Consider the following 12,407-nt stretch of genomic DNA (forward strand, 5'->3'; position numbering starts at 1 on the left):
GAAGATGGACCTGTTGTTTTCATTTCCCTTCTTTTCTGCTTCCTCATCTGTGGCAGAAATAGGTCGGTGAAGATGATTTGACTCCATAAACGCAATTATGTAGGCTAACATACACTTCTGTAACTTGGCAGAAACACCTGTGTAGTTGCTTTGTGAGTTGTATATGAGAAGGGATATTCAGTTTTTTGAAATAAACAACAAAATGATTGTGTAAGGCAGCCTTAAATAACTTTCAGAAAAATTGCCTTTTAAATTACTGAGGGGTCCTGGGGTGGCTCAGTCCGTTGAGTGTCTGACTCTTGATTTTGGCTTCTGTCACGGTCTCAAGGTTCACGGGATCGAGCCCTGTGTCAGGCTCTGCACGGACGGTGTGGAGCCTGCTTGGGATTCTCTTTCTCCTCTTTCTGCCCCTTCCCTGCTCACTTTTGCATGCTCGCTCGCTCTCTCTCTCTCTCTCTCTCTCTCTCTCCCCCCCGCAAAATAAATAAATAAACATTAAATGACTGAAATACTATTACTCTTAGTTTTGAAAATGAAAAACAATTTTAAATCCCCCGTGCTTCCATCACTCAGAGACAATGTTCTTTTTAAAACATACAGGTTGACATCTAAACTTTTAAACATCATTGTTATATTCAAGTTTTTGTAAATGTAAGTAAGCTATGAAAATAAGCAGGGGTGGGGGGATTAAATGAGAAACACACTTGAACACGTCTGGTTTTTGCACATCATTAAAAACCCAGAAACTCTTGGCTTATTCATTATTCTCTTAACAGCGTTGAGGTGACCACCCCTTCCAGACGAGAATATTCTTCATAAATGTTTGCTGAAGGGAACTTTTGTAGACTCCCTTCATATCTAATTGGTACAGGTGACTGTGTTTTGAATAGGAAGATGCACATGTCACGTTCTGGTAATCCATTGTTGCCTCAGAAATTACCGCAAAACTTAGAGGTTTAAAACCTTGACAGCGTTTATTTTGCTCATCTGGGAGGGCTCAGCAGAAGATTGTCTCTGTTCCACATTTCTCTGTTTGGGTGCCCAAAGGCTCAAGGCAGAATCGCCTGAAGGTTCCCTCATTCGTATGTCTGGTGGTCAGTGACACAAGACCTCGGTGGGGTCAAGGCCACAATGCTTGCTTTTCCCACACGGCCGCTCGGCTTCCTTGAAGCCTGGAGGCTGGGTTCTCAGGGTGCCGTTCTGACAGTGAGGGAGAGGGTGGGCCTGGAGGAGGCCGTCACCTTCTGTGTTAGTTTCCGGGGGGCTGCCGCATAACAAGTTCACCCAAACCAGGCGTAGAGCAGTACAAACGTATCGTTTCCCGGTTCTGGAGGCTGGAAGCTCCACATCAGGGTGTTAGCAGGGCTGTGCCCCCTTGAAGGCTCTAGGGGCCTTCCTTAACCGCTTCTGGCCTCTGCCATCTGTCGTCCCCAGGCTCTGCCTCCGTCCTCACCTGGCCATCTTCCCTTTGTGTCTCTGGAACTTTTGCCTCTTATCTTGAGTCCTGCTAACTTGGGCGCCATCCTCAGGACTTCATTTTATCCTGACTGTATCTGCATGGACCCCGTTTCTAAATAAGGTGATTCTTGGATTCTGGGTAGACATGAATTTTGGGGGTACACCGGCCAACCCACTGCCCCTTGTATTGGCTGCTTCAGAAGTCAGGAGGGTCACTGGCATTCCTAGGAGCATGTCGCTAGGGCCGGCCCACGTTGAAAAGGGCTGGAACTAGGCTCCACCTGTGGAACAGTGTCAAAGACCTTGGGGTCACGTTTTTAAGCCACCACAGTTTTGGTGAAATACTTTTATTTTTTTACAGGTGAATATATTTTTACATATCAAACAGGGTTTTTTTTAATGTTTATTTGTTTGTTTTGAGAGAGAGAGGGAGAGGGAGGATCCCAAGCAGGCTCTGTGCTGTCAGTGTAGAGCCTGATGCGTGGCTTGAACTCACAAACTGTGAGATTGACCTGAGTTGAAATCAAGAGTTGGATGCTTAACCAACTGAGCCACCCAGGTGCCCCTCAAACAGGTTAGGTGGTTTTTTTTAATGCTCATTTATTTTTGAGAGAGAGAGAGAGAGACAGAGTATGAGTGGGAGAGGGGCAGAGAGAGAGAGGGAGACACAGAATCCGAAGCAGGCTCCGGGCTCCAAGCTGTCAGCACAGGGCCCGACACGGGGCTTGAACCCACAAACCGCGAGACCATGACCTGAGCCGAAGTCGGATGCTTATCCAGCTTAGCCACCCAGGCGCCCCTAAGAGTGACTTTCTAAAGAACAAGTGATTAATGTTAAGTCTGGTCATTTGTTCTACTTCAGAGTTTTCAGAGTGCTTTCACACACTGAGCACTTGTCATTGCTGGAAGTGCCCATCCTTAGCTCTGAGCTGCAGGTGCAGCCTGGGCCCTGGAGAGGTCATGCACTGGTTCTCGGGCCTGCAGAATGGCCTGGGGGCTGGGCTCCGGCTGCTGGTGCTTTCCATCACCTGGGCTTTACCCTGCTGAATTTTCTTACAGCCTTCAGAGTGTTCCAGATTCTTCTCTCTGGGCCAGCTTTTCTTGTGCCCCTGAAAGCGTGGTGATGTTCTTCCAGAGAGGTGGTTTTCTTGGGGGACCGGAGTGGACTTGTCTTCGATTTTTATCCCCTTTTATTACTGTGATTGATGGAAGAATCAAGTGTTCTAGAACAGCTTTCCTGTTTTTAATCGCCGCTGATTTTCCATGTCTGTCTGTGCATCCATTCAGTATTTACTCTGCCAGGTGCTGGGCTTGTGCCCCTTGGTGGAATAGTCTGCGTCTGCTGTCTGCCTGTTGGGTGATGGAAAAAGATGAGTAAGTGGGTCTGTGAGGGCCAGTTGCAGACAGAGAAACCATTCTAGCAACGTTAAGCAGAGAGGGTTTAGTGCAGGGAAGTAGGTGCCTGCAGAAAAGTGGGAAGGGTCTGGAGGAGCATCTCATCCCGGGGTGGCCTCCCGGATGGCTGGACCAGGAGGCTGCCACTGCGGCCTTAGCGCAGAGCTGGGGGGCACCCCGCTTCTTGCTCCATTCTGTACCTACAGCCCCCCAACTGCACAGCATTTCAGTGTCAAGTGAGTGCATCCGACTGGAATCTAAATCCTATAGGGAATGAGTCTGGAAAATGTACTTTAGCGTTAGAGCCTCTGCTGTTCAGGAAGGCACACTAAAAGTTGTGTGCCGGAGACACGGAGGAGCCGTTCCGCCGCCTCCTCCAGGCAGGCAGGGCACGGTGTCCACGTTCTGCACTGCATGAGCCGGGGAAGAGTCCCCTCCTGTCTCACCTGGCAGTGCCCTGTAACTGTGTCCCTCCCAGGGTGTGGGGAGGTGGGGGCAGCCCCTGGTGGCTGAGCATGGGGGGTGGGCAGCGTTGGGCAGATAGAGCAGAGACACCCCTTGAAGAAGGATCTTTTAACCACTCAGGAGCTTGGACTTGAGTTTGAGGATGGGAACCATCACACGGGTTAAGCTGTCGGTGGAACAAAGCTGCCAGCTCTCTGGGGGGTTTGAAAGGCAGGTCCGGGGGCCTGGGGGCCTGCTTGGAGCAGGGAGCAGGGCAGGGAAGAGGCAGAATGGAGGTGAGCAGCAGGGAGAGGCATCAATGGGCCCCGTGACAGGTGGGATGTGGAAAGGCCTGTGCAGGAGCAGTGGGAATGCCCAGGAAGGGAGTCCGTCAGAAATCTGTCTCCCTGGAGACAGAGGTTTGCTGGCTGTGGTTTGCTAGCTAGATGTGGCCTTCAGACAGCTTTGTAATTAAACTCGAGTAACTCATCTCCCATGTTAAAAAAGTGTGTGTTAGGGGAAACCGCAGAATACGTGACCCTCCCACAGACTCCCTTTTCTGCACTGTCCCTGCATTGCAGCGGGCGTCCCCTCCTTCCCTCCCTCCCTCCTGCCCCCCGTGGGAAGGGGCCTGGGATTGATTCCAGCAGAAGGTGCGATGTGGAGTTGCGGGGGAGGACTGACAGGTGCGTTTTCTGTGCATCGCTCTCCTGTGTCTGTGGAGGTGCCAGCTCAGGACTTGGCTTCTTACCAGAAGGAGCATCTCCGTCCTCCTTGCTGTGGCAGGTGTGGGGGGTGGTGGGCTTTCATCTGGCTGGAGACATGGCATTGCTGGACCCCAGGTTCGCCTCCCAACTTCTTAACCCCGCACTGCAGGACAGTGAAATACGTAAAGAACATCTAACCTACCTGTCTCTTTATGTATTTCTCTTTGGCTTGACAAGCGGGGGTCTGGGAGTGGGTTCTGTGACCCCTTACGCATCCTTTTTTATTTCCTCTCTAGTCCCCGAGTATCTGTGTGCACCTGTTTGCAAAAAGTCTGAATTTGCCAAGTTGTGGCCTTTCCCACAGGTGAGGGTGGAGAAGTTGTTCAGATACCCATTTGGGAACAAAAGAACTAATGCCTGCAGAAGGGGCTCAGCCCAGGGCTTCTGCCCCGCAGGGCCAGCGGGGCTGTTTCCTTGGCTGGTTAAGGAGCAGGGGGAATGCTCCACATCCTGGTGCTGTCTGTGCTGCCGCGAGTGTTTGTCCTCCTCTGAACACAGAGATGGTGATCTCAGGCCCTGCCCTCCACCCGCACCCCCCTGTGGTATGCTCTTCTACCCGGGCAGGACTTCCGGCTGCTGTCGGGAAGGGAGCGGGAAGAGCTGAGGGCTGGGTATGAGGAATGCAAGATGAAAGGGAGCAGCTCTAGGGGGAAGGGACCCAGAGTCTCTGGCAGCAGGCAGTTGCTGACAGAAGGATGCAGGTTTGTGGACTTAGCTTCAGTCAATTGCTGGAGAAACATCAAGGAACCTTCTGGAGTTCCCAGGGCGTGTCCCGTTCAGGTCCTCCTGGGAGTTCTCTTCGACCCCGATTAAGTAGGTCCCTGCGTGGGTTTGACCTAAAAGGCAGTTGTGGCAGGTGCTACGGGGGGGATGGGGGAGGGCAGTCTCCTCCATTGGCCCCATCCCTCCCTCCTCCCCTCCTCCCCTCCTCCCCTCCTCCCCTCCTCCCCCTCTGCAGCAGTGTGCCCCTTCCTGGGGGTGGGCGTGGGCCAGAGTCTGTCCAAAGCCGCCCCCCCTTGCACGTCGTGCTTGTCACCACAGTGGAAAGTGGGCCTTTCTCTGCAGAGCCGGGGACACCTGGTGACCTGCCTGGGTTATCCTGGGCTCAGCCCTGTCCCCCCAGCCAGCTGGGGTGGGGGATGTTGTTCTTTCTTCACGACCGAGGACAGAAGACAGATGGCCATTCTGGGTGTAGATGGCAGCTGTGCCCTGCGCATAACTGGGTGTTTTCCCGGATGGGTGTGTTTCTTTTTTCCAAGCTTCACATAGAGTTTTGCTTAATCCCCCCACGACCTCTCACAACTCCGTGGCTTGAGCCCATTCTCCTGCCCACCCACCTTCTGCCCTCCCGGCGGCCCCCGCTGACCGGGTCCTCCTGCTCGCTCTGCTGACTCTGACCCCTGGAGCACACGTGCTCACCCCTGGTCTCCTGTTCACCCCCTGCCCACTCCTGCTCTCTGGCATCCATGCCCTTGCACACTCGTTCCCTGCCTCATGCTCTTTCTGGGGTTTTGCTATTGTTTTTTATTGTGCTAAAATGTGCATGATATAAAATGACCATTTTAGCTGTACTTAAATGCACAGTGCAGTGGCGTTAATTACGCTCACATTGCCGTGCACCCGTCACACCAGCCGCCTCCAGAGCGCCCTCATCTTCCCTGGTGAAGCTCTGTCCCCAGTAAACACTAACACCCATCCCCCCACCCACCGAGTCCTGTCAGTGGAGGTTTTACCTCTTGTCTCGGAGTCTGACTGCCCTGCACATCTCATAAGGGGGATCGTGTGGTGTTTGTCCTTTTGTGTCGGCTTCATTTCCCTCAGCGGAACGTCTGATACTCTCCGTCTTGGTCTGTTCCCATCTCCGCACCCACGCACGGACGCTCACTCCTGTGCCCCTGCCGTCTGCTGGACCTTGAATAAGGTCCAGCTGCAGGTTCCTATACTTTCTGGTGTCCTGGGTCTATGCTTAGACCTAGCCTTTCTGAGGACCGTCTTCTTTTTCACTGGGACTTAGCCCCTCTCTGCTGTGTCACTTGTGCCTGCATCCCCTTCCCTCTGACTTATGCAGAAGGCCTGTCTGGGGAGCCGGGTGGCAGTGTGGAAGGCCCACCTTCGTGCCTCTGGGCCCACGCTCGTGCTGGACACCTGCTGCACACGCCGGGCAGGTGTGCTGAGTTCTGGAATTCTTCACGTGGCCCCTGGGCCGGAGGACAGCGTGCCTCCCAGAGTCCTGCCTCCCCCAGTATGTGGCCCACAGGGGCCGTGATGTGAGGTGGTTGGGGTTGCTGGTGACGTGAGTGGTGCTGCTGTGAGTGTGTAATCTTAGCCGAGCACCATAAATAAGTAATTGGTGCTTCTTTGCCATTGGACTCACTCTCTGCCCTCCCTCCTTTCTTTCTTTTTAAAAATTTTTATTATTTTTAATAAGAATAAGACATTTTATTCGAGAGAGAGAGAGAGAGCAAGGGAGGGGCAGAGGGAGGAAGAGAGAGAGAATCCCAAGCAGGGCTTCATGCCCAGCCCGGTGTGGGGCTCAAACCCAAGACCCTGGGGCCATGACCTGAGCCCAAATCAAGGGTCAGTGGCTCAACTGACTGAGCCACCAGGTGCTGCTCAAAGCAGATTATTTTAATGAGCCAAACAAATGCAGCAGAGGTCACCTTTTCTCATTTATTACATGATCCTTATCATACTTGCAGCGAGCTTTCCCAAAGTTATGATTTTTAAAAGTTATTTATGTCTTAACGGAGCTTTTAGAGTAATAGAATTTATTGTCAAATTACTACTTTGAAAATTTACTATGAAATGTTGAGCTTTTTTTTTAAGGAATCTAATGTAGAAATAATTTAATCACGTGTACTCATTTCCCAGAATAGAATGGTTATGATTAATTTGTACGTGGGTGATTCATCTGAAGGCCTTCCGAGTTCAGTTTCCAGTTACACTCTGGTGGCACTTCCTGCCTCCTCGCCTGCTGCTGAGTGTCCCAGGGGACAGTCCACACACACACACACACACACACACACACACACACACACACACTCTCTCTCTCTCTCTCTCTCTCTCTCTCTCTCTCTCTCTCTGCAGGAAGCCAGTCAGTACCAAAATGGGAAAAACAGTTGGATTGTTTGGAGTAGCATATGTAATTCATTTAAAAATAATATTGTTTAATGCAGATTTTTTTTCTTCATATTGAATCTCCAAAAAGCTAGAAGCATTTTCATGGTTTCCTGAAAATGATTTAAGAGATTTTCAATAAATATAAAACTGCACTTAAAATATCTTGATGGTGTTTTATGGCTCTTTGCTCATTTACTTCAGCAGAGACTGTACTTTTCCATGCATCACTAAGCAGGTGGGGGAAGAGAACTAAAATGTATTTTCTTTGGAAGAGTAGAGTCACATGAGACGCAGAGATCTCAGGTACTTTGACACAGCAGTTCCTAAACTTTCCTCACCCCTCAGGTAGTTGCAGACTCCACTGTGGATTTCTTGGAGTGGGTCCAAGGAGAGCAAGTGGAGAAGGAGTGAGTGAAAATGCCATGATTTTTATAGAAATGGTTTAGCCAGGAGAAATCTGCTTTTGCAGATCATCAGAGTGCAGTCTCTTAAGTGCCCCTTTTCTTTCTCTGTTTTTTTTTTTTTTTAATGTTTATTTTTGAGAGAGCAAGACAGCAAGTGAGCGGGGAGGGGCAGAGAGAGAGGGAGACACAGAATCCAAAGCAGGCTCCAGGCTCTGAGCTGTCACCACAAAGCCCGACGTGGGGCTCTAATTCACGAACCATGAGATCATGACCTGAGCTGAAGTTGGATGCTCAACCGACTGAGCCACCCAAGCGCCCCTCTTTCTTTGTTTTGTGTCAGCCCTGCTGTTGGGAGGGAAGGTGGTTTCAATGCATGTGCCAGGGGGGGATGTTCAAGTGTACATTTCCACTGTTGTGCAGCTGAACTCTCACCCTCACCTTGCAGCACAGGGACTCTGGACCCATTAATTGCTAATGCCCCTCCCCTCTGCCAGCCCCGGGGAGACCATCTTTCTTCTTTCTGTTTCTGTTACCGCCCTGGACACAGCACATGAATGGAATGCAACCATATATGTCCTTTGGCGGCTGGCTGATTTTGCTTTGCATGATGTCCTCCATGTTCTCCCATGTTGTGACAGCATATGACAGTCCTTTTTTTTTTCAAGGCTGCATGATATTCCCTTGGATGTAGATGCCACATTTTCTGTATCCAGTCGTCTGTTGAGGGTGGCTTGCTTCTAGCTCTTAGCGGTTGTAAATAGCGCTGCTGTGAACACGGGGGTGCAGATAACTCTTCAAGATTCTGCTTTAAGTTCTTTTGGCTGTAGATTTAGAAGTGGGACTGCAGCAGCGATCCTGTGGTCATCTTTCATGTCTGCAGCCGAACTTGGGAAAGCCTTAACTGAGCTGTGCAAATCTGACTCCCTGCTGTGAGAGCTGCCCCCTCCCCGCCCTTCTCTGCCGGCCAACTTGCCACTCAGGGCTCTCTTCTCTCCCCCACCCGCCAGAATATCTACAAACACCTCTCTGGATGATCTCTCCCAGAGAGATTAATTGTCCAGATACCATCACTGTGACTTCCTTCCTGTTGTGCCAGGAAATGTTCTGTGGCCTCAGAGCTCCCAAAATAAACACGATTTGTTTGGCCACATTTCGTTTCTGGGAGCACACCCCTGTACTCCAGAAAGCCCTGTACAAGCCAAAGGAAGAGTAGGGGCTGGACAGAGGTCCGGGAGGAAGCTAGAAGCAGCGGGTGGCCTGGTTGTCATTGTCCACCAGTGAGCGGGAACGGGGCAGACACGCGTCTCTCCAGCCTGCCCGGTGTGCGAGTGGGAGTTTGCAGACTTCGTTGATTGTAACGAGGCAGGAAGTGTTCACATGACCGTCTGATGCACAGCTCTGTGTGTGTGCAAAACAACACCTACCTGTGTAAGGTGCTCTACCATTTAATATTTTAGTCCCCTCTTCTTCAGGTTTTCGGTTGCTTTTAGCACTTGGGCACAGCCCACAAGCCTGGTATCCTGCTGGGGGTTTAGATCCTGATTTGGCAAGTAGTGACCACCAGCTTGCTTTCTGGATCAGGCCTGCCCGGGCTCAGGTTTAGGCTTTGCATGTTTGCTGTGAAGAAAGCCTCATGGCCTTGAGGCTCTTAAGCAGTCTGTGCCTCAGTTTCCTGTCCTTTAAAACGGGATCCTCTGCTGGCTACCTCTTGAACCTGGCGTGGAGAGCAAGCGAGTGAGCAGACGGGGAGAGCTCAGAAGGGCGCCTGGTGAAAGCAGTCAGCCGCTCTCAGTCACGGGCTGCTTGTCACGTTATACTCCACACTCCTTCCCTCACTTTTTCCTTGGTTTTCACTGTTCTCCTGAGTCCTGTGTTGTTTCTTCCTCCTCTGTTTTCAGCCTCCCCAGTTTGGTGTAAGCCCTGTGAACCCTCTGTCCCGCCCACCCCCCACCTCGGGTGTAGAGAGCCCTTCCTCTCCTCTGCCCACTGTGGTCTGACTTGTGTCTGCACCTGGGCTCCCCCAGAGAGAGTCCGAAGTTCATGGAGGGGAGCACGTTGTGGGGCCCAAGTGTAGTTGGAGGATCCGTTTACCCCTTGCTCTGGTTACAGGCTGTTGTTCAGAAAGCAAACCTCCCAACGTGTGAGCTCCTTTTCTGGCTGCAGCACCGTCCGAGTGCCCAGCCAGAGGGCTGTGCCGGATCCCTCCCAACAGCTGCTGGGAGGTGGGGGATGGGGGTGGGGGGGCACTGCCCCCTTTTTTCCAGTAGGAACATCTTATCAAGGCTCTTCTAAGTTGTTAGGTTGTGGGTGTTTCATATTGTGTTTATCTTCCTTGCAGGCGGTTTTAGTGAATAATATCACCACAGGTGAGAAGCTCATCAGAACCCTGCAAGGTGAGTTCTAATCCCCTTCTTTATACCAGACATTAGATCTTTTAGGAAAAGCCCATCTTTCCTCTTGTCCCTTTGTGGCGACTCCCATTCTAATCTAATGGGTAGGATCACAAGTGATCAAGTAATCTGTTTTTGTTGTTGTTGTTGTTTGTTTATTTAAATGTTTATTTTTGAGAGGGGGGCAAGGGGGAGGGGCAGAATGAGAGGGAGGACAGAGGATCCAAAGCAGGCTCTGGGCTGACAGCAGAGAGCCCAGTGCAGGGTTCAAACTCATGGACTGTAAGATCATGACCTGAGCCAAAGTCAGATGCTTAACTGACTGAGCCATCCCAGTGCCCCAAATTGAGTAATCTTTGGTATATTCTTTTTGCTAAACTACAGTTCCTTAAAGAACTTTTCTTTTTAAAAACATTGTTGAACGCATTACAAGGTGTTATTATTGTAAGAATTTTCTTTACCTCAATACCCAGGGTTCTTTGTCTCCCCACTTCAAAGAATGAGGAGGTGGACACAAAATGAGCAGCAGGCAAAGTTTGTTAAAGTGTAAGATCAGAAAGAAAGAATAGTAGGAAAGCTCTCTTTGCAGAGAGAGGGCATTTGAAAGTGAATGCTTGAAGACTGTAGGTGAGGGTCCTTGTTTCATAAGGTCTGGTCACACCGCCCCATCCCTTCCCCATTATTCCTTCTCATGTCCTACCCTCACTTACCGGGTAGCTCTCTGTGCTGGGTTGTCCATTCCTGATTGGCTCGTTTGAGGCGGGGGGGGGGGGGGGGCATCTGTGGCCGTCCATTCCCGATTGGCTCATTCTCATCGTGAGGACCGTTCCTTGTGGGTCATACGTTTTAAGGTCTACTTGTTTTCAGTTAGGTCTTTGGTCAAATTCCTGAGGGAACCTGGGGGGGAGTAGGTGGTGTCTGTTACATTCTTAAGGGGAACCTGACGCCCAAGGGGGTTTGCTGTGGTCAGACCCTCCCAGCATTGTTCCAGACTGTGTTTTTCCCCACCCAGGGACCTCACATCCTAACTTTTTCCTTTCTGCCTACTGAATCCTGTCTATTCCTATCATGTTATGTACACAAGAATTCAGATTCTCACCTTTTGATAGGTTAAGAAGTATATAGAACAGATCACCTTTCATATGTATGTGATATATATGGCACGTGATATGTATAATATGTATGGTATATATAGGATTTCTTTTAATGGGGCCACCCCCAATTTTCTTGATGAAAATTGTAAAAATGATGCAGCCCAATTCCACTTCTTTGCTGCCCTGATTCAGCTTGGCAGTCAAGGCCGGTTTTCTGTCAGGCCCTAGGAAGCAGCAGTGTGGGTAGTAGTGGGGTGAGCCCCTCTGTGCTTGGCTCCCCCTTCCACTGGGACTGGGGGCCCACAGCCCACATGGCCACAAGACGAGCCTGGGGAAAATCACAGAGCACTGGTTCCCACGAGGGCCGGTCTTTGCCGTGGGTAGGAAACTACTCCCAGCCGCCCGAGCCTCAGTTCCGCCTCTGCACGGGAAGGTTCATCTGGAGCCACAGTATCCAGAGTGGTGGCCACGAGCCGTGTGGCCAATGAACACCTGAAATATGGCTCATGGGAAGGGACAGAAGTTTACATTTTTGTTTAATTTTCAGTAATTTAAGTTTAAAACTGAAACTTGACTCCGTTATTGGGAACGTTAAGTGTTTGGGGGGCAGCTTGGGTATATATCAGTCTACTTTTCCAGGGTAGATTCTGTGAAAGCTCACTTCAGATCATGAATTCCCAGTGCACATTTAACGTCTGCATGGGGACGTGCTGTAATTGTCCACACCAGATTTCAAAGACAACGTGAAGGAGAGAATATAAAATATTCATAATTTTTTATATTCATTCTGTGTTGGCATGATAATGTTGCATCGCTGTTGGGTTAGATCAGGTGGTTTATTAAAGTTAATGCTACATCTGGTTTAGTTCTTAAAACTGTGGTTTACTGACGTGGCTTGCATCGTAGTTCTGTTGGACAGGGCTGGTCTAGAATTCTAGTTCCGGCTCTGCTTCTAAGGATCTGAGTAGGAGAGACGCAAGGTCACGTGGAGTTCAGTGGGTTACTTGCTGCCGGGGCCTTTGCAGAGTTTCCTGGTCTTGTCTGGCCTTTTGAGGTTCATCCATGCTGTGGATGTCAATATTTTTATTCCTTTTTTTGCCAAGCAGTGTTCCCTTGCCCCATACTTGGTTTGATTATGGGAATTTTTTTTCTTAAGTGAGGTTTCCTGAGGTGTGATTTACTCAATAAAGTGTACCCTTTTGTAGGGTTCTTTGCATCCCCTGGACCACTACAGTTGAGACCAGGCCCTGTCCCTCCAGGAGGTGCCCCCTAACCCTTTGTGGTCAATCCCCTGCCTCAGCCATCTGCTGGGTGGTTCTACAAACCCTGCAGTTT

At 50.4% G+C, this 12,407-nt stretch overlaps 1 protein-coding gene across 1 annotated transcript in view; it reads left to right on the top strand.

Moving 5' to 3' along the window:
* Positions 1–12,407, top strand: part of GOLM1 (golgi membrane protein 1) — a 56,734-nt gene that overhangs the window by 19,699 nt on the left and 24,628 nt on the right. Inside the window, 1 exon segment of the mRNA XM_053205193.1 lies at positions 9,927–9,981. Within this exon segment, the coding sequence (XP_053061168.1) occupies positions 9,927–9,981 (55 nt within the window).

This window comes from Acinonyx jubatus, chromosome D4, assembly GCF_027475565.1.
Source record: "Acinonyx jubatus isolate Ajub_Pintada_27869175 chromosome D4, VMU_Ajub_asm_v1.0, whole genome shotgun sequence".
Lineage (NCBI taxonomy): Eukaryota > Metazoa > Chordata > Mammalia > Carnivora > Felidae > Acinonyx > Acinonyx jubatus.